The 27,727-nt window shown below is 43.1% G+C and overlaps 1 protein-coding gene across 1 annotated transcript; it reads right to left on the bottom strand.

Moving 5' to 3' along the window:
- Window positions 1–746: 746 nt before the first annotated feature.
- LOC101987874 (cytochrome P450 2E1) lies at window positions 747–11,203 on the bottom strand. The gene is made up of 9 exons (XM_005351474.2): window positions 10,957–11,203; window positions 10,043–10,202; window positions 7,277–7,426; window positions 6,645–6,805; window positions 6,164–6,340; window positions 5,221–5,362; window positions 2,612–2,799; window positions 1,990–2,131; window positions 747–1,075 (listed from the first exon to the last, which is right to left on the bottom strand). The coding sequence occupies exons 1-9, from the start codon at window positions 11,131–11,133 to the stop codon at window positions 891–893; spliced, it is 1,482 nt and encodes a 493-aa protein (XP_005351531.2). The 5' UTR covers window positions 11,134–11,203; the 3' UTR covers window positions 747–890.
- Between the last annotated feature and the right edge of the window lie 16,524 nt (window positions 11,204–27,727).

The raw sequence follows: 27,727 nt of genomic DNA, 5'->3' as shown, positions 1-27,727 counted from the left end.
TGGTTTAGAATTTGCTATGTAGACTAGGCTGATCTCAGATTCACAGAGATCTACCTGCCTTTGCTTCCTGAGTGCTGGGGTTAAAGATATGTGCCACCTTGCTTGGTTTGTACTTGAGAATTTAATGCTATTCCCTTGAAAAGACAACCAGAATTGAGCCATTCCAAGCTTCACCACTAAGTGAAAATAGTGGCTCTGCTGATCAGATGTCAACCTCAGGCAGAGGCCAGATGATGCTACAGTTAGTTAATGGCCCTATCTTTTCCCTGTCACTTCAGAATTTCCCTAATAGCAATCCTTAAGTTGGAACCTCTCTGCCCCAAAGCACATTTTATAATTACACTTTTCAATTTTTCTGGAAGCAGTCTTGTCTTTGTGGAGTCATGGTGATCCAAGTACCTTCAGTGGGGCCACTGTTGTGTCTGTTAGCTTTGGATTTCAGTAGTGCACCCAAGTAGTTGAGCTGGAAAGTAGGGCCAGTCTAACGTACTATATTATAATCCCAAGAATCTATGAATACATTACTCTATATGGTAAGAGAACTTTGAATATACGATTAAATTCAGGGTTTTGTGGTGGGTAGATAACCAGGATCATCCCACATATCCAAAGAAATACTAGAGAGAAGTCAGGGACAGACGGATTGGAAGATGTTATACTGTTGGCTATGGAATAGTATTCCCCCACTGGGGAACTTTTACATAGCCAAGGGGACAAGGTTCTCCTCACTAAGTCCACAACTAATATATAATTCATCAGGATTTTATTTATTTTTTCCATTTTATGATAGGAACTCTATATACTTGAGAGTTTTTAAAAACGGTTACATTTTAAGGGATAATAATGGTGTCTCTGTTGACTTTTCACTTGAGACAGGCAGTTACCAGGTCTCATGAGCGGGGAATGACACAAAGTTTATATTCAGGAGGGATACTGCCAAAGCCAACTGTGACAGGATTGAGGTCGATGTCCTTCGGGTCAACCAGAGACTTCAGATTAAAGTGCTGCAGAATAGCAGACAAGAGCAGAAACAATTCCATGCGAGCCAGGCCTTCTCCAACACACACACGTTTTCCTAGAAGTAACAACAGTGCTGGTGAGATGTGGAGGGATCCTTGTAGAGCTCACACTTCTAACACTGAGGTATTGGAAGTGTGGCAGAAAGCTTCAGGTAAACACCTGAAAGGACTTCCTGTCCCTGCCCATTGGCTCTTAAGACACCAGTGGTCATATGTCAGAGAACAAGAGTGTCAGTGATGTTGACTCGGGCCAGCTTTTGGCACCACTCATTCAGAACTCTGCTGCATCAGCATGCAGTACTGTAGGGAAGTGGACTCAAAGCTTCTCTGCCATAACTACAGGAAGGTGGGACAGGGAAGCCTATGCAAACATAGGTGGTTAAAGTTATCAAACTGACTGCGACTCTCCCTTTACTGGAACCCTTGGTGAGGCCCTGAGATGGGACCACCTAGAAGGTCCAGATGCTTGCTAAAAAGAGTTCAGGCAAGGCAGGCGGATCTCTGTGAGTTCGAGGCCAGCCTGGTCTACAAGAGCTGGTTCCAGGACAGGAACCAAAAAAGCTACGGAGAAACCCTGTCTCGAAAATCAAAAAAAAAAAAAAAAAGTTCAGGCAGCTGAAGAACAGCCTTTAGCAATTTTTGTGGAAACTTATGAAGAATTAGATAATATAGTTTTGAGAGCTTTTTACGGCATCCGGTTAAAGTAGAAACAGCTTAACAGTTTAACAATTTAAAAAAAAAGTCCACTCTGATAAAATAATCAACCCAGTCCTCATTTCCAGGACTTCTGGTGAAATATGATATCTGAGTTCTCTGAAGAGGGAGGGACAGACTTGTGTTATGTGTACAAGGGCATGGGAGGTAGGGATGGCAGTCATCATCTAGGATAGGTGAAGAGCACGTGGGAAGTAGGCATAGGATTGGAGAAGACAATTTCCCAGGGATGGTTTGACCCCAGAGCTCTGCTTACCTGCAGAAAATGGCTTGAAATAGTCACTGTACTTGAATTTCCCATTTTCATTCAGAAAATGCTCAGGATTAAACTTCTCTGGATCTGGAAACTCTTGGCTGTCATATAGAAGGGAGTCCAGAGTTGGAATCACAATTGTACCCTGGAAGAAGTAGAAGTTCCTATTAGTCAAGTTAAGAAAACATAGGCTTTCATCTGGAAGAGCTTTGTGAAGAGGGCTGTTGGAATGTTACATTATGAAGAACAGCATATTTTTATTTGTCGTGTTGTCTATTTAAGGATTACATAGAAAAGAGCTAGGGATCAGATATAAGTGAAGAGGAAGGCCCTATATCTTTTGTAGGGTGCATCCCAGGTTGGGTTAGTGATGCCATGGGATCTGTGTTACAGTGTTTTACAAGTCCTATGGACCAGTAGAAAGAGACATTTTCCACAATCCCCTTCATTCTTTGGTTCACAGGGTTATTGAGGTGACAGTGGGTGAAGTGTTCTGCAGGTTAAGAGTACTGACTTGATTCCCACATTGCAGCCACATATGCTGGTAAAGGTGTCCTTGAGTTCCAGTCCCGAAGGGCAGCTTAGGTGATAATGCCCATGGAGGGCTCTCTGGTTCATGCCTCACCTTGGGAATGACATATCCTCGGAACTTGGTATCTTGGGTTGCTTCATGGGGCAGGTTGGAGGGGACAAGATTGATGAATCTCTGAATCTCATGCACCACAGCATCCATGTAGGGCATCTCCAGTCTGTCTTTGACAGCAGGGACACGGCTTGGCCCAATAACCCTGTCTATTTCTTCATGAAGTTTCTCTGTCAAGATATAAATGATATCAATTTAAAGGTTTAATTCAGAATTGATGTTTACCTACTATCCACCAATATATAGAATTACTTCCATCTACTTGCTCACTTATCTGCCATCCACCTACCTATTCACTTACCCCTCTATACTCTCACTCATCTACTCAGTCACCTACTCATCCATCTATCTCAACTATTTCCTGATCCCTTCATCCACCCACACACTATCTAGTTACCTTCTAGTCATCTGCCAAGCCACCCATTGCATGCTTATGGAGCACCTTATCCTGAATTTATAATCCTCAGGTACTTTGAATGTTAAATTGCTTCCTCACACATGCCAGTGAAAGCTAAGATCTGTGAGATTATTCACAATTGACACGAAGTTTGGACATCCATTGTCATAGCTGGTGATAGTTTTCCCCAATTCTCTTCATATGAGGAGTATAGATAACAAAAGTATCTTGAACATTTCTTCTTGAAGAGAATTTTTTGCGTTATTACCTTAGGCTGGTTTACTATTGTTAGAAATAAGAAGAGGGTGACGGACAAGAATATAGATCTTGAAATCTGATAGTCCCTGTGATTACAACAGAGGTAACAGCAGTCTTTGCCAAGTTCCTTAGTCTTTTTGTGTTTGAAATTCACTATGGGTCTCTATAATGTGTAGTGATATGTAAGTAAAGGCTGTATTTAAGTGAAATGTATAGTAAAGCCTTTGTATCTGACTGTAAGAGTATCATTTCACCAAAGTCATTGCTATGTTTGGGTTAATCAGTAGAGACTTAGAAATTGTTTTGAGACTATTTAAACCTTGAAGAATTGTTTCTCTGGAGAGTCTGTACTTGGTGCTCCCTGAGAGCTTGCAGTTACACCAACCTTGGTCCCAAGACACTTCCTGGCAGACCTAGACTTCTTACTTTTGATTCTGGCTTGCCAAAATGAGAAGGGACTGAGATTTGTGTGTTTTTTTTGCTCTTATGGACAGCAAGAACAAGATTACTTTGGTAGCTGGAACCTTTCCCAACCCCAATTAACCTTGTGGCTGTTTGCATAAAGTAACTGGCATGAGCTAATCATGTGTCAGTCTTTTCCAAGAAGGCTGTGCCTCTCTGCTCCTTGGGACAATGAAGGCTTAGTATCTTGGTGAGCTTCTCTCTCTACTGCAGCATCTATGACCCAACATCAGACAATAACAATATGTGGAGTGAAAAAAGCAAGGGCCATTAAGTTGTATATGGTATGGTATAATATTAAGGTATATATAAAAATAATGAGTTATGTTGTATTGATATTTAGTTTATATTAAAAGTCCAAGTCACATGGGAATGCTACACAGTGGTCCTGAAATTTCACCAAATCTGGGGAGTGAGACAGGGAAGAGTGAGTTGGTTGGGCTCTGGCTAGCCATATAATGTTTGATTTGTTAAGAGCTCCAAAGTAAACAAAACAAAATGTCAGTAGATGTTCAGTTTGGTAGCAGATGTATGGATGCCTGCCATTTACTTTCTCCTTGTCTATATTAGAAATTCATTAAATTAATAATTGAAAACATTTTTAGTTCATGTTCCCCTGTAGTCAATGTTCTAGGTACTGTAATTTGAATATTTCCCTCCCTAGACTTTAATCATCTTCAGTTTTCATTTTTCTGTGAGATGTCAGCATTGCTTACAGAAAGGCCAGAGCTCAAAGCTTGGCCATGGGTTGACACACAACCATGTTCTTGGGAAGCATTGCTTTGTCTGTAGTAGCTGCCCAGATCTACACTCAGCTCAGAGAATGGCAGGGTTTCAGGCCTTTGAGTACCTTCATCTTAGGTTGTAACCCCCTCTCAATTTCTCCCCTAAAGGTAATTCCCATCGATTTACATGTAGGGGTCATCACACTGCCTCTGTCTGGCAAATGTACATATGACCTTCTTTATACTGGGTTAAGGCTCCTGTGCCTGCTTCAGGCACAGACTTACTCCTGTCTTGAAGAGAAAGTGAAGTGTATTTGGGGCTGCCTTGATTGCTTCTCTCTCAATCTCTACTTCAGAGTCCTCAGGGGTAAGATGCTCTGGGATGACTCCAGCCTAGCCACTAGGCCTGTCTCAGCCTATAACTCAAAAAGTCTTTCTCAGGGGAAACGGGAACATTATTTTCTTCTTTGTAAATAAATTATTTACAGTGCAGAGCACAGACTCATTCCCCTCTCCATTTCATCACTGGGTCATAGGCATCCCAGTGGAGTGTGTAGGGGAACAGCCAGTTCTTAGGTTACTAGGCCCTGGCAATAAGGTCTGTGTCCTTAAAGAAGTTCTTTCAGTGATCTTGGAGCACTGAGAAGGTCAGTAAGCAGCCACCAAACAGCAGCTGTAGCCTGGCTTGCATAGGGTGATCTGTTAGGCTCAGCTGTTCCACATGGGAGTTCAGCTTCTCATTTATGTACCTTCAATCTCTGGGTATTTCATGAGAATCAGGAGCCCATATCTCAGGGTTGTGCTGGTGGTCTCTGTCCCCGCAAAGAACAGGTCGGCCAAAGTCACAGAAATATTTTCCATTGTGTACATGGGTTCTTTGCTGTGTTTTTCCTGTGAAGTTGGAGGCAGATAGGGACATGGTGAGATAGATCTCTTCAGGTGTAAGAAGGTTATGCCTATTGCTCTTCAGCAGGGAGGGACCAGGTTATGTCAGACTCTACTTGTAGTACCACGAAACAGCCATCTCTACCTCATGATGGCAGAAGCCAATGCTTCCAGGAAACAGGCTAAGCACAGGAAAGGCTTTCTTACCCAAAATACAGGGCCTTATCCTTCTCATTAGAGCCAGAGTTGTCTAATAATGATAACAGTCTTCTAAGCTGCAGGAGCTAGTCTCAGCTTCTTTTTAGGCTCAAGGCTGAGCTTTTGAACCAGAGACTGGGAGAGGTTGAGCTAATCATGGCGGATTCTCAAATGGAAATTATCTAGAGGAAATCAGTGTAGGACTTTACGTGTTTTAAAGCCATTACCAAAAGAAAGTAAGGGGTAGCAATCTAAGTGGTCCTAGAGGCTACAGGAATATGAAACTGGAGAGGCCTAGAATCCTAAAAGCCAAAAAAACTTGGATAATAAATACTGAAAGGGGTACTGCAGTTTCCTCAGACATGACTAGATTCTCCAAAGGGTTGCAGTTCATCTTGGCCTGCAGGGAGCTGACTGAACAAAGGTACCCTTCCCTCCAAAAATGACCAGAGAAGAACATAGTGATCATGCTGAAGCCAAGCATGTTTATAAAAAACCATGAATATCAAAATGCAACCATGGTGCTCAGTCTGAACACCAGCAAGTCCATCATAATGTAAGAACTGTATGCATTCTGCCCCACCGCAGCAAGCCCATCTCGTCCAGTACCTTTTCCATCTCTCTAAGCAAACAGTCAGTCACATCCCGGGGACAGTTAGAGTCCAGCGACTGAAGGTGTTCCTTGGCTTTTTCGAGTGCGTACTGTTTTATTTCAGATGCATTTTTCATTATTTTTCTATGAGTTCCGGGTAGGTATCGCAGATAATCCGCAAAGTTATTGTAAAGCTAAGGAGAAGAAAACTATGTAACTGATAGGAACTTCCAAACAATGAATTTATGTTGCCTTTACATACTATTTAGAACATTGGGTCCAACTGTCTTTTGGGGGTAGTGCGGCTAGGAATGTGTACATGTGAGAAGACACAGGTACTGAAGTGAGAAGGGTACTGAGCCAGCCTAGTCAGATGCCTTCTTGCAAGCTCCTGCTCTTTGCTTTTCTAGGCCTGTCTCTCCCACACAACCTGCATTTTTCTTCATCTAATGTAAACAATACAACCAAAGGTTCCTGGAAGAGGAGGAGCATTGTCACCTGGATCCAGGGAGTACTCAGCAGGTAGAAGTTTTCATTGAACAAACTCATGAGTCTCCGACCCTTCTTGTCATTGTAATCAAAACGTTTGTTGAAGAGGATGTCCGCAATGACATTGCAGGGTGCACAGCCAATCAGGAAGGTGGGGTCGAAAGGCTGGCCTGAAAAACAGGTAGAGTGTAAGCATCTCACTGTGGCCTTCCATAGCCAGCTCGGTCTTTTATGAGTTCTCACTGAGGACATAAAGAATTATTTTGTTTTGTTTTGGTTTTTCGAGACAGGGTTTCTCTGTAGCTTTGGAACCTGTCCTGGAACTTGCTCTGTATACCAGGCTGGCCTTGAACACACAGAGATCCACCTGTCTCTGCCTCCTGAGTGCTGGGATTAAAGATGTGAGCTACTACCATCTGACATAGTGAATTTTTGAGTCTCCCAGTGTCTTTACTTTTTAATGCTATGTAGAGTACAACAACCACAGCTGGCAGTCAGCCTTTCTCTTCTGGGAAGAAGAACTGGAACTCAAATGGAAAGGTAGTGCCCAGGGACCAACACTTTAGCTACCAACTGCCTCTAGGTTGTTCAGTGTCCTTGGGAGCCTAGCCGTGATCCTTTCCGACTGCAGAGATACGAACCCTTGGTCTTCTTGAGTTCCTCCACCAGGAAGCGTGACTCTCTCTGGATGCGGGCCTCATTGCCCTCTTTCCCCATCCCATAGTCACGGAGAATGCTTAGGGAAAACCGCCGGACATCCTTCCAAGTGGGTCCATTATTGAAAATAATCCCTAAGACAAAGGGACCAATAGGAGTTACTCCAAATAGTCAATTCGTGGAGAAGCAGGGGAGGAGGGGGAAATAGTCTTGGGTCCTGGGTAGGATGTTCAGGTGCAGAAGAAGCACAAGAGAAGGGACCAGAAGGCTGTGTTTCCTAGTTGCTTCTTCTTAGTACCAGTTTATTTTCTTTGGTTTCATACTTTGCTCCGAACCTTTACCATGTTAAATAAATTATAGGCAGCCACTCCAAAAGAGGATCCCTCCTCTTTTCTGTCTCTTGATAGAATTCTTAGCATCATTTCTAAACTCATGGATTTTAACCTTCACATCTCAAGCACTTCAATTCACAGCTTTCTGGTTTAGAGAAACATCATTTACTAAAATCTAAAGGTCACAGGACTTCCCATTTTGGGAGAAATTAAGCTAGAAAGACTGAGTACTATCCCTCCTCAGTGAAGTGTTGTGGAGCCCTTTCCCTTTGACGTGTTCTTTGTCCTAGAACACGACCCAATGTCCCCATGAAGACATTGGGAATCAGAAATCTGGAACTATTTTTTTCTTTTCTTCCATCTCTAGCTCAGTTAATTCTGTGAGGCTTTTCAACCCTCAAATCTGAATCTAAGTCGTTTTGACTGATGGCTTGCTTGTTAATTGTCTCTTGGAGTCAGTTCAAAGTATCCAGGGCCTGCCCCACCCAGTCCCACCCAGTTTTGCCTAGTAAAGCCCTTCAGGCCTCTCTACACTCCAGGAGTTTTTCCTTATTCTTATTCCCTTCTTTTCTTACTTTTCCACAATCATTTCTTCAGTAAATAATGTTTTGCTATCTACTGTGTCTATGGCACCTTCTAGGCTCTGAGCATTCTGAGAAAAACAATAGTGAGTAATATCCACATGGGGTGCAGTGCTTGCTTGCATTTCATAATCTCTCCTATATTAACTGCCTAATCACATGTGAGATGCCTAGTGAAACACCCTGCAGAACATGTGAAAGTTCTCAGGAGACAGATGCTTACTGTGGTCTAAAGAACTTTTTAGAACAAGAGATGGCCAGCCTGAGAGGGGAAAGGGAAGTATGTGATATGATTAGAGCTGTGGGTCAGACTTAATGATTTCAGTTTTATCCTGAAGGTTAAGGAGTATCTTGATGGCTGAGAGAATGGCAAAGCTGCTAGCCTACTACTGCAGTAAGGGGGCCTTTCACTAGGCTGACTGTCCAGGAGGGACCATGTTTTCTCAACATTTACTCAAATGATGCATGTAGTTATTTTGGTACATTGCCTTACAAACACTCATATAATGAACACTGGAGACTCAAAGTCATCCCTTACCTAAGGCCCAACTGATTTTACAAACCCTTCTGGTCTGTGTGGCATGCATAAAAATAGGATTTTGGAGCCTTTAGATAGAAGCAGCAAATGCCTCTTAAATCTATCCCGTGAAGATGCAGAACCTAATTCTACTGATCCATTTTCTGAGCTTGACTGGAGGACAGGTAAAGGTCCCACATAAAGAGTTATGCTCTTTCCATCAGGTCCTTGTCACTTTGCTTGATACTTCTTCGTAACCCCTGTGACAAGGGCTGAGACAGTTACTTCTATTTGTACAGAAAGCCCCAGTACTGACTAAGGAACATCAAATGCTACTGCTCGAGGCAAGATAGTTTTGGAAATATAGACTGGGAAACCAAGATGGACATGGAGGATAAGACATCAGGCTGAGCATGCTTTGATGTAAAATCTCACACAAAAGAAAAAGCTTTGTAGAAATTTATCACCAGAACCAACTCAGGCAGAATTCTGGGACACTTTCCTCTCATCTGCTTTGGGATACCTGCTTACAAAGAGGAAGCCAAAAGGTCAGATAAGGTGGAGGCTGGGCAAGTAGATGACACCAGTGAGCTGGGAGCATTCCTAGTTCTAGGTGCCCACACTCAATAGAAGGTGGAGTTGTGCAAATGGTTAGTCAGCTTGCATTCTAGACTTCCCTGCTGCAGGAGGGAACAGGTGAGCTAGACTCAGGACAGCACAGCTCTCTCTCTCTCTCTCTCTCTCTCTCTCTCTCTCTCTCTCTCTCTCTGTCTCTCTCTCTCTTTCTCTCTGTCTCTGTCTCTCTCTCTCTCTGCAAATCACCAACTACAATAGAGGAAAGCAAAGGCAAAGACCTAAAGTCTGCTCCATCCCTATAAACAGAATGCCAGGCAGGTGAATTACCTCATGCTAAGTGAAAGCACTTGGGTGTCTGGAACCATCCACACTTCAGTTGACAGGTGAGGCTGTGTGTAAAGAATCCCAAGAAGTGCAGAAAAATACAAGGCATTGAAGATGGATGGATCATCTGGGGGAGATTTCCTGGGTTCAGAAACAGCCTATCTGCCTTTCTCTGTGAGTTGATCAGTGCTATGATAAGGGTGTGGGCCTAGAGGGCCTTTCATGGGGTTCACAGCACCTACTCAGTAGAACTCTTAAAGCAGGTTCCACGCAGGTACAATCCATCACCTGAGTCTTTGCCTTTCTGTCTTCATTCTATTACTGTCACTACAGTTTGTTAATATCGGGGGGACTAAATGGTATGTACATCACACTCCCTGTTAGTGTGCCCCCCTCCAATGGCCCAGAAAGCCAACTTACCCTTGTTCTTATACTCCTGGAACACAGGAATGTCCCCTCGGCCAGAGAACTCATTTTTGTGGTTCAGTAGCACCTCCTTGACAGCCTTGTAGCCGTGCAGGACCACGATGCGCCTTGAGCCCAGGTGTAGTGTGAATACTGGCCCGAAACGCTTTGCCAGCTACAAGGGCCAATGCACAAAGTGGAACAGGGGTTAGACGGGAGTCAGCCTACTCTAGACTACCCTCATCTCCTGTTATTGTTCCTGCTATTCATGGAAAGCTAGAGGACTTTGGGGGAAAGGTCATATTTGTCCAGTCTGTTGTGGAGAGACTCTCTTCACCTAAAGTTGCTGTGTTTGCAGGGGCCCTTTCCTCCATCCAGACACAAGTCTCTTCTCTGTGGTTGTTTAATAAGTGACAAGATTAATCACCCTATTTGTTCCCAAAGTTAAGGCTCTACATGCCAGGATACTACCAGCTAACTTGGAGTCAATGATCCTGAGACCTATAGCTACCCTGTCATTAGCAAAGACAACCTGGAACACAGACATCAAACATCAATTTCATGCCTAGAAGCATTTTGGTATTGGCTAGCCCATGCAGTGTTCACAGAATTAGCAAAAGGCAGATGTTGTTATTCTGGTGAATCACAGTTGGCTCAATATTTCCATTTTCCCTTTCAGTCTGTTCTTAGACACAGGCTGATGCCAGCTGGAGTACACCTGTTATTGTATCACAGTTGGCACATGATGATATCAGCAACACTAATATCTCCTAATAATTCCAGCTGCATGGGGCATCTGGTCATGCATGGCACTACTCACTGTGAGTGTTCCATGTCCAAGATGGACTGGATTGTAAAACAGATGTAATGCAAATATCATGATATCTAATCTCTAAGTTGTTTCCTTGATGCAGCAATTTTTTTCTTACCTTGGTGAAGGACTTGGGGATATCCTTCAAATCCAGCTGAAGAACATTTCCAAAGAAAGGAAGTGGGAAGGGTCCTGGGGGTAGGTTCCAACTGCTATAGATCTGTTTCCAGACAGATATGATCAGGAGGGTGACCACCCACACCAGCAAGGCAATAGTGATGCCAAGAACAGCCATGGTGCTTCTGGGCTCCCGCTGTAAACTTGTGGGAATTTCCTGAGGAAAAACAAAGATTTTATAACGTGTCATTGAGAAGGAGGGTGACTCATCAGCCAATAAAACAATCTTCTTCCTTGGCTTAACACACTGGTTTATTATTAGCTACACTTGGCTATCATTTCAAAGGCTGAACCTTGTAGCTGTTGCCTCTTAGAAGTTGCATGATCTGACATGGATGAGGCTGGGCTCTGGCAATCCTCTGGTTGCTGGCACCTGCCACAGTGCTGGTAAGTACATGGAGGAATACTTCACCAACCCATAGGCCAATCCTGGGGGTGGGAGGCTGTCCTCCCCCTCAACACTGATCAGCATAGTGGGCATGCATTCAGATCATTGCACGTGTTTGTTTGCTGAGGAAAGGCTTTTGCAAGGCAGTTCCAACCATGTACTACCCACTCCGGGTCAATGCCAGCCCCAGGCTACAAACACGTAACTTCTGTTATGTTGCTGCAGCACTCTTGGTCCACCACCTGGAAACTGAGGGCAGAACAGGAAATCTCTACTTCCAAATTCCATTGCACACTGTCAAATCAACTAGAAAATTCAGTGGAAATGAAAAACAGCAGCAAATAAAATTAGCCAGTTTTGAAATATTTTTTCTGGCTGTATGTATATACTAATATTTGCAGTGCTGAGGCCCAAATCCAGGGTCTTGTACATGTGAGATAAGTGTGCCACTGACTTACATGCACTGCAAGTCTCCAAAATTCCCACTCATTTGTGCATAAGTAAACGAAAAATGTTCTTTAAAACAATTTGTCAAATTCTGAAAAAAAATCAGGGTCTTTTTAATTGGATTGTTTCATCAATGGGTTAAATTTGACAGAAGTTGTGTTTGTAAAGTATCTTGTGTCTTGTATGCAGGCGTGCATGCAGGGTACTGCTCCACACTTCTCTGCATCATGTCAGTACACATGACTTACTGATTGCTTCTTTCCCAGAGCCCCACATTTTCTTTTCTGTTATGTTTTCTAGAGATTTTGTGGACCTTCGTGCATTTTAAAAATGAAGAGATCATCTTTTCACTTTGTTTTCTGTTAATACAGAAAAGATCTTAGTTCATGCATTATAATTTTATATTTTTCTATAAGCTGTGCATCTTTGGATGCATTAGAAAACATGACATTAGATTTAAGTCACAGATTTTGAGTTATTTTAAGCCTCATGGTTCTTTTATCTATGTAAGATGACACTGTTCTATTACTTTCATGGAGGGGGGGGTGGGATTTCAGGGTGAGAAAAACCTGGTGCCAGGGAAACTCCCAGGAATCCACAAGGATGACCCCAGCTAAGATTCCTGGCAATAGTGGAGAGGGTGCCTGAACTGGTCATCTCCTGTAATCAGATTGGTCACTACCCTAACTGTCATCAACAAGCCTTCATCCAGTGATGGAAACAGATGCAGATATCTACAGCCAAGCACTGGGCTGAGTTCCAGGAACCCTGTTGAAGAGAGGGAGGAAGGATTGTATGAGCCAGGAGGGGCCAAGGACATCATAAGAGAACCCACAGAAACGACTAACCTTGGCTCATAAATGCTCACAGACTCTGGACCGACAGCTAGGAAGCCTGCATGGGACTGATCTAGGCCCTCTACATATGTGTGACAGTTATGTAGCTTGTTCTATTTGTGGAACTCCTAGCAGTGTGATCAGGGCTCATCCCTAACCATTGAACTGGCTTTTGGGAAACTATTCCTCATGCTGAGTTGCCTCACCCAGCCTTAATACAAAGGGAAGAGTTTAGTCTTACCTCAACTTGTTATGCCATGCTTTGTTGACATCCATGGGAGGGCTATCCCTTCTGAATAGAAACAGAGGAGGAGTGGATGGGAGTAAAGGAGAAGTAGGGGAAGGGAACACGAGAAGAGGAGGGAGGGGAACTGCAGTTGGAATGTAAAATAAATGAAAAATTAGTTGAAAAATGACACTGTACACCACACACAAATGTTCTCTGAATAAACTATTAGTAGTGTAGATTGCTTTATTCTTCCAACTGCAGTTGTCATTTTTCTCTTTGCTCATTAACTCTCCTAGCCTACCACAAACTGGTGTCGACTTTTTTTTTAAAAATTCTTCTCTCATGCGATACATCTAGACTGAAGTTTCCCTTCCCTCCATTCCTCCTAGTCTCCTCTATCTCCTCTTCCCTCAGATCCACTCAATTTCTCTTCAGAAAAGATCAGGCTTCTTAGGGATATACACTAAGACTAGGCACAGCCCCTCATATCAAGATAGAAAGGTAATCCAGTTGGAGGAAAGGGATCCTAAGAGCAGGCAAAGAAATCCCCCACTCCCACTGTTAGGCATCCCACAAGAATACCAAGCTAACAACTATAGCATATATGCAGAGGACCTAGTATAGACTCATGCAGGCTCTGTGATTCCTGCTTCAGTTTCTGTGAGCCCCTAGAACCCTGCTTAGTTGATTCTGTAGACTGTGCTTTGAGATTCCATCTTACACTTGTCAGAATGGCTCAGATCAACAACATAAGTCACAGCTTATGCTGGCAAGGATATGGAGCAAGTGTAGCACTCCTCCATTGCTTGTGGGGTGCTAACTTGTACATCCACTATGGAAATCATTATGGTGGTTCCTCAGAAAACTGAGGATTGATTTACCTCAAGACCTAGATATATCACTCTTGGGCATATGCCCAAAGGATACTCCAACCTACCACAAACATACTTGCTTAACTATGTTTATTTCAGCTTTATTAATAATAGCCAGAAACAGGAAATAACCCAGATGTTCCTCAAAAGAAAAATGGATAAAGAAAATGTGATGCATTTAGACAATGGAGTATTATGTAGCTGTTAAAAACAATGACATGGACAGGGCTCCAATGGCAGGGGCAAACTCCAGGCCCTGCCATCTGGACAACTTGGCTACCATCTGGGCCCAGATCCAGCACTTTGAGTTGGTCAATACCAACATCTACTTCATCTGTGAGCTGCTGGACCGTGTGAAGGAACCAGTTCTGCAGAACCAGAGCCACAGGATCACCATGACTCTAGGCAACAGCAGGATATCATTTCAGCAATGGTCCAGTGCTGATGGCATGGCACAACCCAGAAACCTCAAACCAGACCAATGGCTTACTGCAATGATTATTTGCATGTAAAGCTGTTTGGGCAAAAATATATATACATATATACTGTGTGACACACGCAGTTTTCAAAGTCACTATGACAAATGAACATGTGATGGAGAGGTGGGAAAGATAGAGGAACAAAGTGGTCCATGAGGGATGGAGAGAGGAAGAACTAGAGATGTGACAGTGGTGACAGGTGTGAGAGAAGGATGATGTGGATGGAAGAACACGCAGTTGCCCAGTGTGGTGGTCAGGGTGGTGTATAGCAGCCTGGAGCTTTTCAAGACTCTGTCCCTGAACTCCACAATTGCACAATTGCCCTGGCTCTGAGCAGTGACAGGATGCCCAATACAAAAGATGCTTCATTTTTTGGACTGAACCTCCTCAAAAGACCTCCATGGTCTGTACATCCCCCAGAGGCCATGTTGCCCAATCTGTGCTGCTGGCCCAGGCTGTGGCCCATGGAGATGTCCGTGATCTGTGCCACCACCTGAAGCCACATTGATGTTCTGGAGATGGATTTTTCTTTGGGCCACAAGCTCACAGAAAGCAACATGGAGACTTATTATTAATCATGAAAGCTCGGCCTTAGTTTAGGCTTGTTTCTAACAGGCTCTTATAACTTAAGTTAACCCAAATTTTTAAATCTATAATCTTCCATGTGCTTGTTATTGCATCTCCATTCTGCCCATCCTGGTTATTCGGTGTCTGGCGGGCAACTCTGCCTTTTTTCTTCCGAGACTCTCTCTGTCCAGAAGTCCTACCTATGCCTCTTACTATCAGCCATTAGCTTTTTATTAAACCAGTTACAGTGACACACCTTCACATAGTGTAAAAGAATATTCCATAACATTTTCCATGATCAGTGCTGCTGCCAAAGACCATGTTTGGGTCTCTGGTCCTGATGCAGCTGGGGGCTATGCTGATGCTTATGGCCTATATTATCACCCCAAATCATGCAGATGTCCATGGTCTTTGCTATCACCAGAAACCGTACTGATGTCCATGGCCTGTGTTACCACCTAAGGTCATGTGGATGTCTGTGGGTTGTGCTGCCGCATGGGGCCATGTTGATATCTCTGGTCTGTCTGTGGTTTGTACTGCTGCCCGACATCTTGTTGATGCTCATGGGCTGGGTTGCTGCTGGAATCTGTATTGGTATCCATGGTCCATGTTATCCTGAAGGGCATGTCGATGTTCTTGGCCTGTGCTATCCTCTGAAGGCTATAATGGTGTCTGTGGCCCATGCTTTGCCAGAGGGCCATGTTGATGGCCGTGGTCTGTACGTCCACCATAGTCAAATGGAGGTTTTTGGAACATGCTGATGCTGGAGAGCATGTGGATGGTTGAGGTCTGTACTGTTGCCAGAAACCACGTGGAAGACTATGATCCATGCTTCAGCTCACTGTAAAGGGCAGGGAAGCTACTTTTGTAGTGGTATTGATGATTACAGATGCACAGTTGAGAAAAAGGGACATAGAAAGCTTCTGTGGCAACCCCTACTTACCCAGTTCTCCCAAAAGTAACAACCTAAAAAGGAAGGCATCAAAGAGAACTCTCAAAAATTGTGATAAGGATGCTGAAGTGTGGCTCCCCACAACTGATAACTTCTGGTGAGGGTGCAGACTGAGAAGAACTCAGTTTTTTTAAAAAGGGGTTGGCTGCTGAGAGTTTGACCATTTGTGCTCAAGTGATTATATGAGCAACACAAATTGGACTTTTTCTTTTATTTTTTTGGGGGGATGTTACAAGGATGGGGAAGTGGACATGCAAAGACTGGAAAAGAGTGCCACTGGAGGTACATGATATGAATTTCTCAATAATCAATAAAATATTATGTTGGAATAAAACGAGTAAAACAATGACACCATGAAATTTGCAGGCAAATGGACGGAACTAGAAAAACAATCATACTGAGTGAGGTAACCCAGACCTAGAATGACAAACATGATCAGTGCCTAGCCAATTGTCATCAGAGAGGCTTCCTCTGGATCAGATAAAGAAACCCACAGCTAAACAGTAGGCAAAAATCCAAACAGGAGATCTCCATAGGGTTCCTCCTATGGAGTATACATCTTCTCAGGCTTTCCCTGGCCATACTTGGAGCTTGGGGAACCCCTCAGAAGAGCTGGAGTAAGATGTGTAAGAGATAGATGTGCCAAGGACAGGTGTCATCTTTAGCAGGGACTTCAGGACCAGTTCTTCATATGATGAGATTTAATGGTGTGACTTATAGATGAGTGGGTCATTGTGTCCCCTCCTCTTGATTCTCCTACATTTTCCGGGTGCCATGACCCTGTTCCGAGGGTATAAAATAGGCCGCCTTCATTATTAGCACCCATTCTCCTGTCTTGGGACTGACTTGGCACTTCTGATTGGTGCTGGAGGGGCACAGTCCTCTCTACTCAGGCTGAGTCAATCCTGGGATCTGGAGAACTGAGTGGAAAGATGGGGGTGTAGGGGGTAGAATAAACCTCTGGAACCTATGACTGAGAATGCCTGTACCTGGGCGACTCACCTGAACACACACATTCTGAAAGTCAGAGTGTGCCCAGACAACATTAGGTAATAAGTACAAAGGTTCAAGTCTTTTGAAAATAATGGCACTCATGTGTATTCGATTGTTTGAAGCGATGGCTTTCATTTTCTTTGCATATTGCTCAATTGACTGGACCTGAAGGCTAGGTCAGATAACAGCTGCACAGAGCGACTGTGCCTAGCGCCACAGTACTGGCTGTTTTTCATGATTTCATCACATTTGGGCTGCCAAGTGTGCAGAGCGGAGATGATGTTGGAAGAGGTTTCTTCTTTCCTAGTTAACTCTTGGTATTAAGTGTGCTGACAGTACTAATTGAGAGCTCAGATTATGACACATTATGACTGAGATAGTTCTTCAATTTTTTTTTGTTCTTTTTTTCTTTTTCAAGACAAGCTTTCCCTGGCCATACTGGAGCTTACTCTGTACACTAGGCTGGCCTCAAACTCGGAGATCTGCCTGTCTTTCCCTCCTGAGTGCTTGAATTAAAGGCAGGCACCACCACTGCCTACCTTTCTCTTTTTTCTATATGCAGAATTCTGCATTGGCAGTGATTTCTTCTCAGTGATTTCAACAGGTCCTCAGCCCTTCTGCCTTTGTGAATCCACTCTGTGGAAGAAGCTGCATGTCTTACCACCTTGCTCTGATCTGGTGCTTCCTGGGTCTCCCTTTGTCACTGCCTTCTGTAGGTTGGCTGTGATATGTCTTGGTATGAACCTCCCTCTCTACTCAGCTTGGATTTTTCTCAGTTTATTTCATATGTACACAAATGCTTTAAATTAATGTTGGGGTATCTCCAGCCATACTTTCTTAGAAAAGCTTTTCTGTTCTTTTCTCTTCTCCTATTGTCAGGTATTGCTCATGATCCTGTGGGCCATTGCTCTAGGTTGGTGATATTGCTCATGTTGCTCTTTGAGAAGAGACACTGAGGTTTTTCCTCTGCCATTCACAAGGGTTTCTCTTGCCTGCTTTTCTCATCAGAGTGACAACTTCTGAAGAAACTCATGGAAAATGTGAAAGTGAAAAAAAATTGGTTAGAGGATGTCTTAGGGTTTCTATTGCTGTGAAGAGACACCGTGACTATGACAACTCTTATAAAACAAAACATTTAATTGGAGCTAGCTTACAGTTAAGAGGTTTAGTTAATTATTATCATGGGGAGAAGCATGGCAACATGCAGGCAGACATGGTTCTGAGGAAGGGGTTGAGAGTTGGTAATAATGACATCTATTTGTCTTAATTAATCTTGTCCCAGGAGGTTTGCAGACACCCCTGGGAGGATCAGAGGCCTGAACTTTCCTTTGTCTCTGTCTGGACCCACTCAAGTTATGGGACTGACCATTTCTTGGGACATAGACTTTCCTCCAACCTCCATGACAGGTGCCCCAGTTATGAGGTCCCAGCTGGTTGGGACCTCTTCCTTTCTGAGGACCTGTTCAGTAGGCTCCCATGTCTGTCAGGCATTGGAATCTTTGTCCTCCAAAGATCATAGTCATATTGGGTCAAAACCCCTCTATCATTGGAATGACCCAGTTAACTGAAGGTGCATCTTTCCTTCCTTTGGTTAAGGGGGCTGTAATGTGCCCTCATCTAGTTTATAGGTTGATTTGCAATGGGTTTCCCATTTATATTAAATTTGGAGCAGCATTCTGAGCCCCAGTGGTACCCCTTGTGGCAGTGAGGGAAGGGAGACAGAGGTTGTCCCTTCCGCACCTGGGTCTTATTGTCCTTTTGTGGGCAATTCCTCTTAAAATGCCCCAGCTGACAACATAGAAAACATTTCCCAGGTGTTTGCTTTTGTTGTCCAGCTACCAGGGCTTGAGTAATAGAAGAAGCTAGAGTTTGGGTCCGGACCTGAAGGGCTGCCACAAGAGTCTGGTTGGTATGTGACTGGGTCCTGACATTCTGTGATGCCACAACCCATTGACTCATGGACCCTTAAGGCCAGCATAAGCCATCCTATCTTGGTTCATTCCTTCCCAGACTAGGAGCTGAGTAAATTGGTCTCTAAGCCCATGGGGGGGGCAATTTCCTCTCGAGGCTGGTCTGCACATGGATAATGAAGTCCGGAAGTATCTTCCCTGGTTTTTACATCATGACAGCTACAGGTGATTCAGTGGGTCCCTCCACTAGCTTGGCCCAGTCCTCTAGGCCTGCTTGTCTAACTTGGTCATGATACGGAGCTGTAATTGTAGCTTGTTGGACCCCAGTGGAAAAGCCTTTCCCCATACCAGTTAGCATCAGATAAATGATGGGATTTGGGGGGGTGGGTGGCCCCTCTATTGAACTCTGCCCTAGTGCGACAGGCCTCCTTAAAGAATGCAGTCCATTTAACATACTAGGATCCCCCCAGGGTAGCCTTTGCCAGATCATACCAGTGGATACAAGGATGGTAGTCTACCACTGCCTTCCTCAATTCTTTCAGGTCCTTAGATTCCCAAGGATACTAGGCTAGGGGGTGGTTAGGGTCGGGGGCAACATTGACCAGGAAGGCTTGCAGTCTGTAAACCTTAGCCCTAGAGGCCTCAGCATAAGTAGGGTTTGGATACCCAGGAGGCTCTGCCCCATGTTCCTCTGTGTGAGAGCCCCAGCTTTGCAGTTTCTCCCAGAGGCTGGTATATTCATTTCCTCCTGGTAAAGGTGGAACCCACTTATTTGTCCCCTTCCCCTCTCCCATTTTGTCCTTTCCAGGGTGGCTGGGGCATAATGAGGTGGCCACTCCTCGCCACAGGTAATATCTACTTTCATTTTTGTCTTTGCCTCTGCCTGCCTTATTCCTTCCCCCAGGACCACTCTTCAGTAAATTGTGTCCATTTTTGTGCTTCCTCCTTGTGTGTCTCACTTTCTCCTGTTCTTTTGGTTAATTGGTTATTTTTGGGTTCTTCAGACCTCTTTCTATCTTTGACCTTTTTCTGCTCCTCACTTATCTCCTCCCCTGCCCATCTAGCCAATTGGTTATTTGTGGATTCTTTATACCTCTCCCGGTCTCTGACCTTACCTGCCGTTGGGGGAGGCAGAGTAGCGGGGTGAAAACATGCCTCAAGGATCGTAATAGATAGAATCCCAATGGTGAGGGTATATCAAAGTGTTTTTCCCTTTCTCTGGTCAGAGTCTCCAACCAGATCCACGTGCCCTATGAGAAATGATTCCCAGTGGGTACCCAGGGGGCCAGGGTAATTATATCCTCCTATGCCTGGATTGCATTGTGGTCTGACAATTCCAGGCCTCGGGAGAGTAGCATATATCTCAGCACCTCAAGCGCTGGGTCATATTTGTATGAAGTTGCATTACCCATCATGGAGTCCCACTCACCTTGACCGACTGCTTTGTCCTGGGACCAGTTGCCCCACGTTGGGTGCCAGTTGCCAAGTCTCAGCCTTGTTCCCCAGGGAAAGGTGAGTGCACTATCCACCCACTCCACAGCCCCCACAAAGCAAGACAATCAGATCCAATAGGGAGTCAAGTCAAAGCAGGTACTCAGTTTATTACTGTGAGCAACAGCTTATATAGGTTAAATGATATCTTGTGATGTGGGGTACCTCCAGCCAATGAGAGACAGCCAAGCCCTCCCTCTGGCTGGAGGGATGTCTACCAAGATTTTTCTGTCTCATCCTTGGTAGCTCTGAGACTATTTCTCAAACTCAAATCAGGCTTTTCTCTGTCCTATAGACCTTGAGGTCAGGTCCTGAGATAATTTTGGCCCAACATCTGATGTCAAAATACCCTTCAGATCTCTAACTCCTTTCAGCTTTGTTGACTGTAGCATACTTCTCTCTCTTGGCTCCACTCATTGTTAGTAGCTTTTCTTGGCAGGTATTCCATATCACTGGCTTCTCCCACATCTTGGGGTGTCTAAGACAATCCAGGCTTTACCTTGGTAGCTTTATGGAATGACTTCTCTAGGCTTCCATTCAGGGACACCCCTGACACATGCCTAGCCTCATCAGATTTCCTTAGTCCAGAAAAAGATTCCATAACCCCTATCTTCTAACTTTGGCTTGAAAGACAGAACCATGTAGCCAAAGCTGCCAAGTTCTGCTGATGGCTGGGACTAGAACATGGTTCCCTTGTTCAGTTTTATCTTTATCAGCTTTTGGTTTTACATGACTCCTTCAGTGCCTAAGCTTTGATGTTCTAGAAATTGTTCTGTGGACCAGGCTGGCTCAAATTCAGAGATCAACCTATCTCTGCCTTCTGAGTGATGGGGTGAAAAGCATGTACCACCATAACCAGCTCTAAGCTTTTCTTTAATTCTTTTTCACAAAGAATTAAATCTTGCCCTGAGGTCACCACTCCCTTATTTTCATTTCTTAATCTGTTTATCTCCTAGAATGCAGGATTTAGCTTCATTCCACCTCCTGGTGTTCCTTTGTCCCTCAAATTGTACATTTTGTAATTTTAGTTTCTTAGATTGCTCCTTTTCATTATAAATCTTCATTAGAGTTAACACTAATAACCATATAATAGGTCTATACTAGGCTGTTTTGAGATTTCCTCTGCCCATGGAATTAATCCAAGTCTCCTCACTTTAGCTTCAGGAAGACTCTTCAGACAAGGGCAAAAAGCAGCCACATTCTTCACTAAAATATCATAAGGATGCTCTCTAGGCAACATACTAAAATTCTTCTCCTTTAAAATCTCTTGAGCTAGTTCACCACAGTTCAAATTATTCTGAGAACCACTGTTTTCCATGCTCTTACTAATATGGCCCATTAAGCATCTCTTTCATTTATTTATTTATCTATTTATCTATCTATCTATTTAATTTATTTTACTTTTTCTTGATTTTTTCATTGCTTTATAAATGATACCATTCAAAATTTCCACCTCCTCCCCTCCTCCCATTTCCCCCCACTCCTCCACTCACCCTCCCTCCTCCCCCTCCAGTCCTAAGCCATTAGCACAGACAATAAAAACAACAATGAATAAATGGGGCCTCCTGAAGCTGAGAAGCTTCTGTAAAGCAAAGGACACTGTCATTAAGACAAAGAGGCAACCTACTGAATGGGAGAAGATCTTCACCAACCCCACATCAGACAAAAGCCTGATATCCAAAATATATAAAGAACTCAAGAAACTAGACATTAAAATTCTAAATAACCCAATTCAAAAATGGGGTACTGAACTGAACAGAGGATTCTCAACAGAAGAAGTTCAAATACCAAAAGATACTTAAGGTCATATTTAACTTCCTTAGTGGTCAGAGAAATGCAAGTCAAAACGACTTTGAGATACCATCTTACACCTGTCAGAATGGCTAAAGTCAAAAACACCAATTATAACTTATGCTGGAGAGGATGTGGAGTAAGGGAAACACTCATCCATTGCTGGCGGGAATGCAGACTTGTGCAACTACTTTGGAAATCAGTGTGACAGTTTCTCAGGAAGATGGGAGTCAACCTACCTCAGGATTCATTAAGCATTTCTTAAAGCCTTCCACTGCTTTCCTAACTCAAACCCCCAAAGTCCAGATTTCTCCAAACAAAAACAGTGGTCATGCCTATTACAACAATACTAAATCCCTACTACCAACTTCTGCCTAAGATAGGGTTTGTGTTGCTGTGAAGAGACACCAGGATCATGGCAACTCTTATAAAGGAAAATATTTAATCAGGGTGGCTTACAGTTTCAGAGGTTTAGTCCATTATCTTCATGGAGAGAAACATGGCAGCTTTCAGGCAGATGTGGTGTTTGAGAAGAAGCTGAGAGTTCTACATCTTGATCCACAGGCAATAGGAAGTGAACAGTGCACCACACTGAGTATAGCTTGATCAAAGGAGACCTCAAAGCCCACCCCTATGGTAACACTTCCTCCAACAAGTCCACACCTACTTTTATAAATCCACACTTCCTAATGGTGCCACTCAATTGGGGGCCATTTTCTTTCAAGCCACCACAGGTGTCCTCTGCTATCTGCCAGAGAGGTTGGAAAGTGACTAAACTGGTACTCACAATGTTCTGCCTTCACTATCATCATAGCTACACATGTTTTCTGTTTATTATATTGTCCCAATTTGTGTTCATTCCCACATTGAAATATTGCCATGTGATTTTTGTCTCAATAAGCATATTGAAAACATTTTACTATTCTATTTAGTTATCTGGGTTACATAAGACTATTTTTACTCAGGTACTTGGAATACTCTGAACATATTTCTCACACACCTCCTTACTTGTCTGTATTTCACCCCTCCTATTAATCTCCCCTGTTCCCACAGTTTTGTTTCCATGTTCATATCATCTGTGCACGTAGGATTTTATGTAGTTCTGTAAAACTTAGGACTCACAGAAGAGAGAAAAAGAATAGTATTTGTAATCATCATATAGTTTTGATACAAGCTGACAGTCTTTTAATGGTTACAAAAGAGGTGATTAATTTACTGGAAAGGGGAGCTCATAAAATTATCATTATAGCAGTGTACTTGGACACTGGCTGGACACAAGTGGAATAGAAGAGCACCACCTGTGCATGCATAACTCAAGCACTAAGCAACAGCATCTTTGCAACACACACATGTGATTAAAGCACCACATAGTGGAAAATTTGCAAAAACCAACGCACTACTACTGCTGGAAATCTAAACTCTATTTATAAGAAAGCCTAGGAATTTACTAACACAACTCTAGTATCAGAATAGCAGCACATTGGTTCTTAAGTGGACCGTGATGGTTAAGAACACAATGAAAACGCTAGTGTTATCACATCATGAACTTACTAATACCAATACATCACTCTCAGATGTACTGTAAGAGAGCTGGTGATAGATCTACAGGAAAGCAATGCACATGAGATTTTTATTGTGGCACTGGATCAGGACACTAACTGGACAAGAATGGAATAGAGCACAGTGTATGGATCTCTAATTGAAGCAGTATACAGTTAGTGTACATCCTTGGGAAGCACACACACGCATGTGACTAAAATATAACACAATAGTGTGTCTGCAAAAGCCAGTGTACAACTACTGCAGTGAAATTCAATGTACATAAAAACAGAGCTGTGATGTTTATTATAATTGCTGGCCAATTATGTTTTTTGATGTGTGTGCTCCCTTTCCAACTTTCGCTTCCTATTTTGTTAGCTCATTTTCTTCCTTGATATGTCTGCATACTAAAGACTTACTGCTCTTCAATGAGTTGTTATTCCTCCATGTGAGAACATGTTTAGGCTTTATGTTCTTAATTAACTTGGTTCGCTTAATTAAACAGTTTAGCAGGCTTTTCTTCTCTACGGTCCACATAATGTGCAAACTTAGGAATTTCAGAACATTAGCTTTAAATTTCGGATACATTTTATTTTATAAATTAATTCTAGTAACGACATTGATGTGTGCAGTGTTCCTATCCAGACTCTTTGTGCTTTCTTGACCTCTCTCTGTCTTCTATGTCATATCTGGTCTCCCCTGGGTTCTGTCCTGGTTTTCTTATCCCAATCACGTGGACACTCTTACACCAGAACAGTTTTTATGGGGAAGAGGTCAAGTTCCACAGAGGTGCCAAAGGAACATCCTTTGGATCCTGGTTCCTCTACTGGGGACAGGTCACATGTCAGGCCTGGTGCTCTGACTTCCCATTCCCTTACATTCAAAGAAGAATGGTACTCAGCAAGCATAAACCCTTAGGCCACATGGTTTAAAGCAACAGTAGGCAAATAGGACATTATGAATACCTATAAAGCTAGTGAGAAGGGAGTTGGTTCAAGGACTTTTTCCTGTAAAATTTCTCTTGCTTTTGTACAGAAAAAAAATGATGCCAGGCCATTGTTAAATTCTTATTTCCAGTTAAAAAGATCCCAAACTAAAAATTTGTTGGATAAATACCTGCTATTTAATACTACTTTTCATTAAAACTAGTGGTCTTGACTGAAGCCCAAAATTCTTTTCCAAGTAAAACAAAAGTCCAGAATACACAATATCAGTGCAAACAAGCTAGCCTGGCCAGGGACAGAGTTCCCCACATCAAAGGAGTTGGAATTGTTCTGTTGTCATTTGCCAGATTGCCTCCAAGTCTGAGCTGTTGTAACATTCTGGGAACGAACAAGGTTTTCCTTTTAACAGTGCAAAGAGTTAGACCTGAGGCTGGAGAAAATAGTGGTGTCTGAGTTTGGAGTGGGTTCAGCACTCTGAGACCTCAGTGGAGATAACTGTGCAACCCATCAGCCATAGACAGCTCAGCCAGGGCAGGAGGGAAGGCAAAGCCCAGCCCATGCTCGCTAGAGGACATGGCAAAATACAACTGTGCAGCAAATGCTTCTTGTGTCCTTAGTAATATTTGTTGTCGGGAGGAGGCTGGTGCAGTGTTCTCCGTAAGTGGAAAAACGTGTTAATTAGCAGGATACCTACTCCTAACCCAGCATCTATATTCCAGTTGTACTCTATCTGGAGCTAAAATTTCCCTCGATATTGCTCTTAATAGTCCCCGTGATTTTCTTATATCTTCGGTATTGTTCATTTTCTCATTTTTATTTTTATTTTAATGTTAGTTCATGACATTTTGTTCCCAGAGGCCCGAATTTTCAGCCATTATTACCTTTATGAGATGCATTAACAACGTGAGATGTAGTGATGGCCACTGAGTTCAAGATGCCATGCAGTTTTGAGACTTTTATAATGTATATTATTGATTTATTTTCTAATGGGGACTTTTGTGAACATGTAAACTTAACGTTTGCAATTATATGAATAATTTAAAATATTATTAAGGAAAACCTAAGCAAACCATTAAAGAAGTTTGCATACGTGTTTTTTTTTTCCCCCAAGAAACCCCAACAGATTCTAAAACAAAGTTTCTAAGCAGTTAGCAGCTGGGCTGTTGGAAGAAACTCAAAAGTTCCCTTTCTGCTCAATGGTCAGCCTATCACAGAACAATAGTGATAACCTGAAGGAAATGACATCAGTGTTTTGGTCATGGTTGAATGCCAAAGACGATCAGGGAAATATGTTGATGTTAGTATGCAGATTAAATCTTTATGCTTTTCGATACGTATATAATTTGTATTAATATCACTTTCTCTTTTAAACATAGATTGTTGTCTGCTCTCCCCAGGCTTCAGGTGACTTTGGGGTTGTAGCTTCAGTTCCCACCTCCATCCTACCCCACCCTACTTGGGGGCTTCTAGTGAAGCTGGAGTGTGGCTGTTGTTCTTCTTGGCACCATTTTTCTGCTCTCCATTATTTTTAGATGCCCAGTAACAACTTCTTTTATGATTTCCACGTGTTTTCTCCTTTCCTGATTTCCTTTTCTCTTCTCAGAACACACATTCTTTCTTCTCTTTCCTCCTCCTCCTCCTCCTCCTCCTCCTCCTCCTTCTTCTTCTTTCCTTCCCTCCCTCCCTCCCTTTCGCCCTCCCTCCATCCCCTCAAGACAGGGTTTCTCTGTGTATCCCTGACTGTCCTGGAACTCACTTTGTAGAGCAGTCTGGCCTCAATCTCAGAGATTCACCTGCCTCTGTCTCCTGAGTGCTGGGACTAAAGGCATGTGCCACCACCACTTGGCATAACTTAATATTCTTATAATGCATATCTCTTAACAAAATGTGAGGGTCTTTTGTTCATTAACACAACTGGGTTGAGAGATGCCAAAAATATCAATAAATTATGCTTCTGGAAGTATCTTTGAAGGTGTTTCTAGAGACCTGTGACATGTGTAAGTGCACTGAAATGGAAAGTTTGCCCTGAATGTGGCCAACTCTGTACAGCAGGCTCTTAGCACCAATGGAACAAATTAGGGAACACAAGTTTAAAAAAGAAGAGCCCTCCCAAAGCAGACAAGCTTGATTCTTAATAATAATTAAAAAATTATTAGTTCATTGAGAATTTTGTACAGTGAGTTTTGACTATATTCACCCTTTCCCTCAACACCTCACAGATAAACCCTCCTTTTCTTTCCTTTTAATTTCACATCCTTAAAATCATCCATCAGCTTTAATATGTGATGCTCCCGGAGTGGGGTTGACCTACCAGTGGTAATATTCTCAGAGAAACTGACTCTCCCTTTCCAAGTAGCTCTTTGGCTAGGGGTGGGACTTCATGTCTACCTCCCCTCTCTGTGCTGGGATTCGGTCTGGCTTGAGCATGCATGGGCTTGTGCATGCCGCATAACCACTGTGAGTTCCTAGTGAACTGCCCTGTTGTGTCTAGAGAACATTGTATTCACTCATTGCCTCTGGCTCTCACACTCTGCTTCCTCTTTCCCGATGATCCCCAAACATTTGGTGATGTGGGAGTGATTTCTTATTAATAAAGAAACTGCCTAGACCCATTTGATAGGCCAACCCTTAGGTAGGCAGAGAAAACAGAACAGGATGCTGGGAGAAAGAAGCTGAATCAGGAGTCGCCATGATTCTCCCACTCCAGGCAGACGCAGGTTAAGATCATTCCTGGTAAGCCAGCTCGTGGGCTACACAGATTAATAGAAATGGGTTAGATCAATATGTAAGAGCTAGCCAATAAGAAACTGAAACTAATGGGTCAGGCAGTGTTTAAAATAATACAGTTTCTGTGTAATTATTTCGGGGCAGAAGCTAGCCATGTCGGTGGCCGGGTGCTGGGGGCGCAGTCCCGCTGCTCATATTACAACAATTTGGAAGAAGGGGTGCAGAACAGATGTTCCATTTAGGGAGGAGCAGTCCATAGGTTCTTTCTTTTTTTTTTTTTTTTGCCTTTGCTAGTTGTGAGTTTCTTTGTTAATCAAGAAAGTAGAAGCTTCTCTGATGAGGGTTGAGAGATGCATTACTCTATGGGTATAACAATAAATCATTAGGAGTCCATTTGCTATTACATCCAAACAGCAAAATAATAGCAGTAGGTTCTTGCCTTGAGGCTATGACCTGTTTAGTCACAGGCTGTTAGTCAAAATTGGTATTTTCTTTATTGTGGAGTGGGACTAAGTCTAATAATAAAGAGGTTGGCCATCTCCATGAT

Source organism: Microtus ochrogaster, chromosome 8, assembly GCF_000317375.1.
Source record: "Microtus ochrogaster isolate Prairie Vole_2 chromosome 8, MicOch1.0, whole genome shotgun sequence".
In the NCBI taxonomy this organism is placed as follows: Eukaryota; Metazoa; Chordata; class Mammalia; order Rodentia; family Cricetidae; genus Microtus; species Microtus ochrogaster.
This window is presented reverse-complemented; position numbering and strand designations above follow the sequence as displayed.

Coding starts and splice junctions, on each gene's coding strand:
- LOC101987874 (XM_005351474.2), bottom strand. CDS start 11,133: ATGGCTGTTCTTGGCATCACTATTGCCTTGCTGGTGTGGGTGGTCACC. Junction 7,427..10,042: donor CCAGGAGTATAAGAACAAGG/GTAAGTTGGCTT, acceptor CCTTTGTCTTAG/GGATTATTTTCAATAATGGA. Junction 1,076..1,989: donor TTTCAAGCCATTTTCTGCAG/GTAAGCAGAGCT, acceptor TGTTACTTCTAG/GAAAACGTGTGTGTGTTGGA.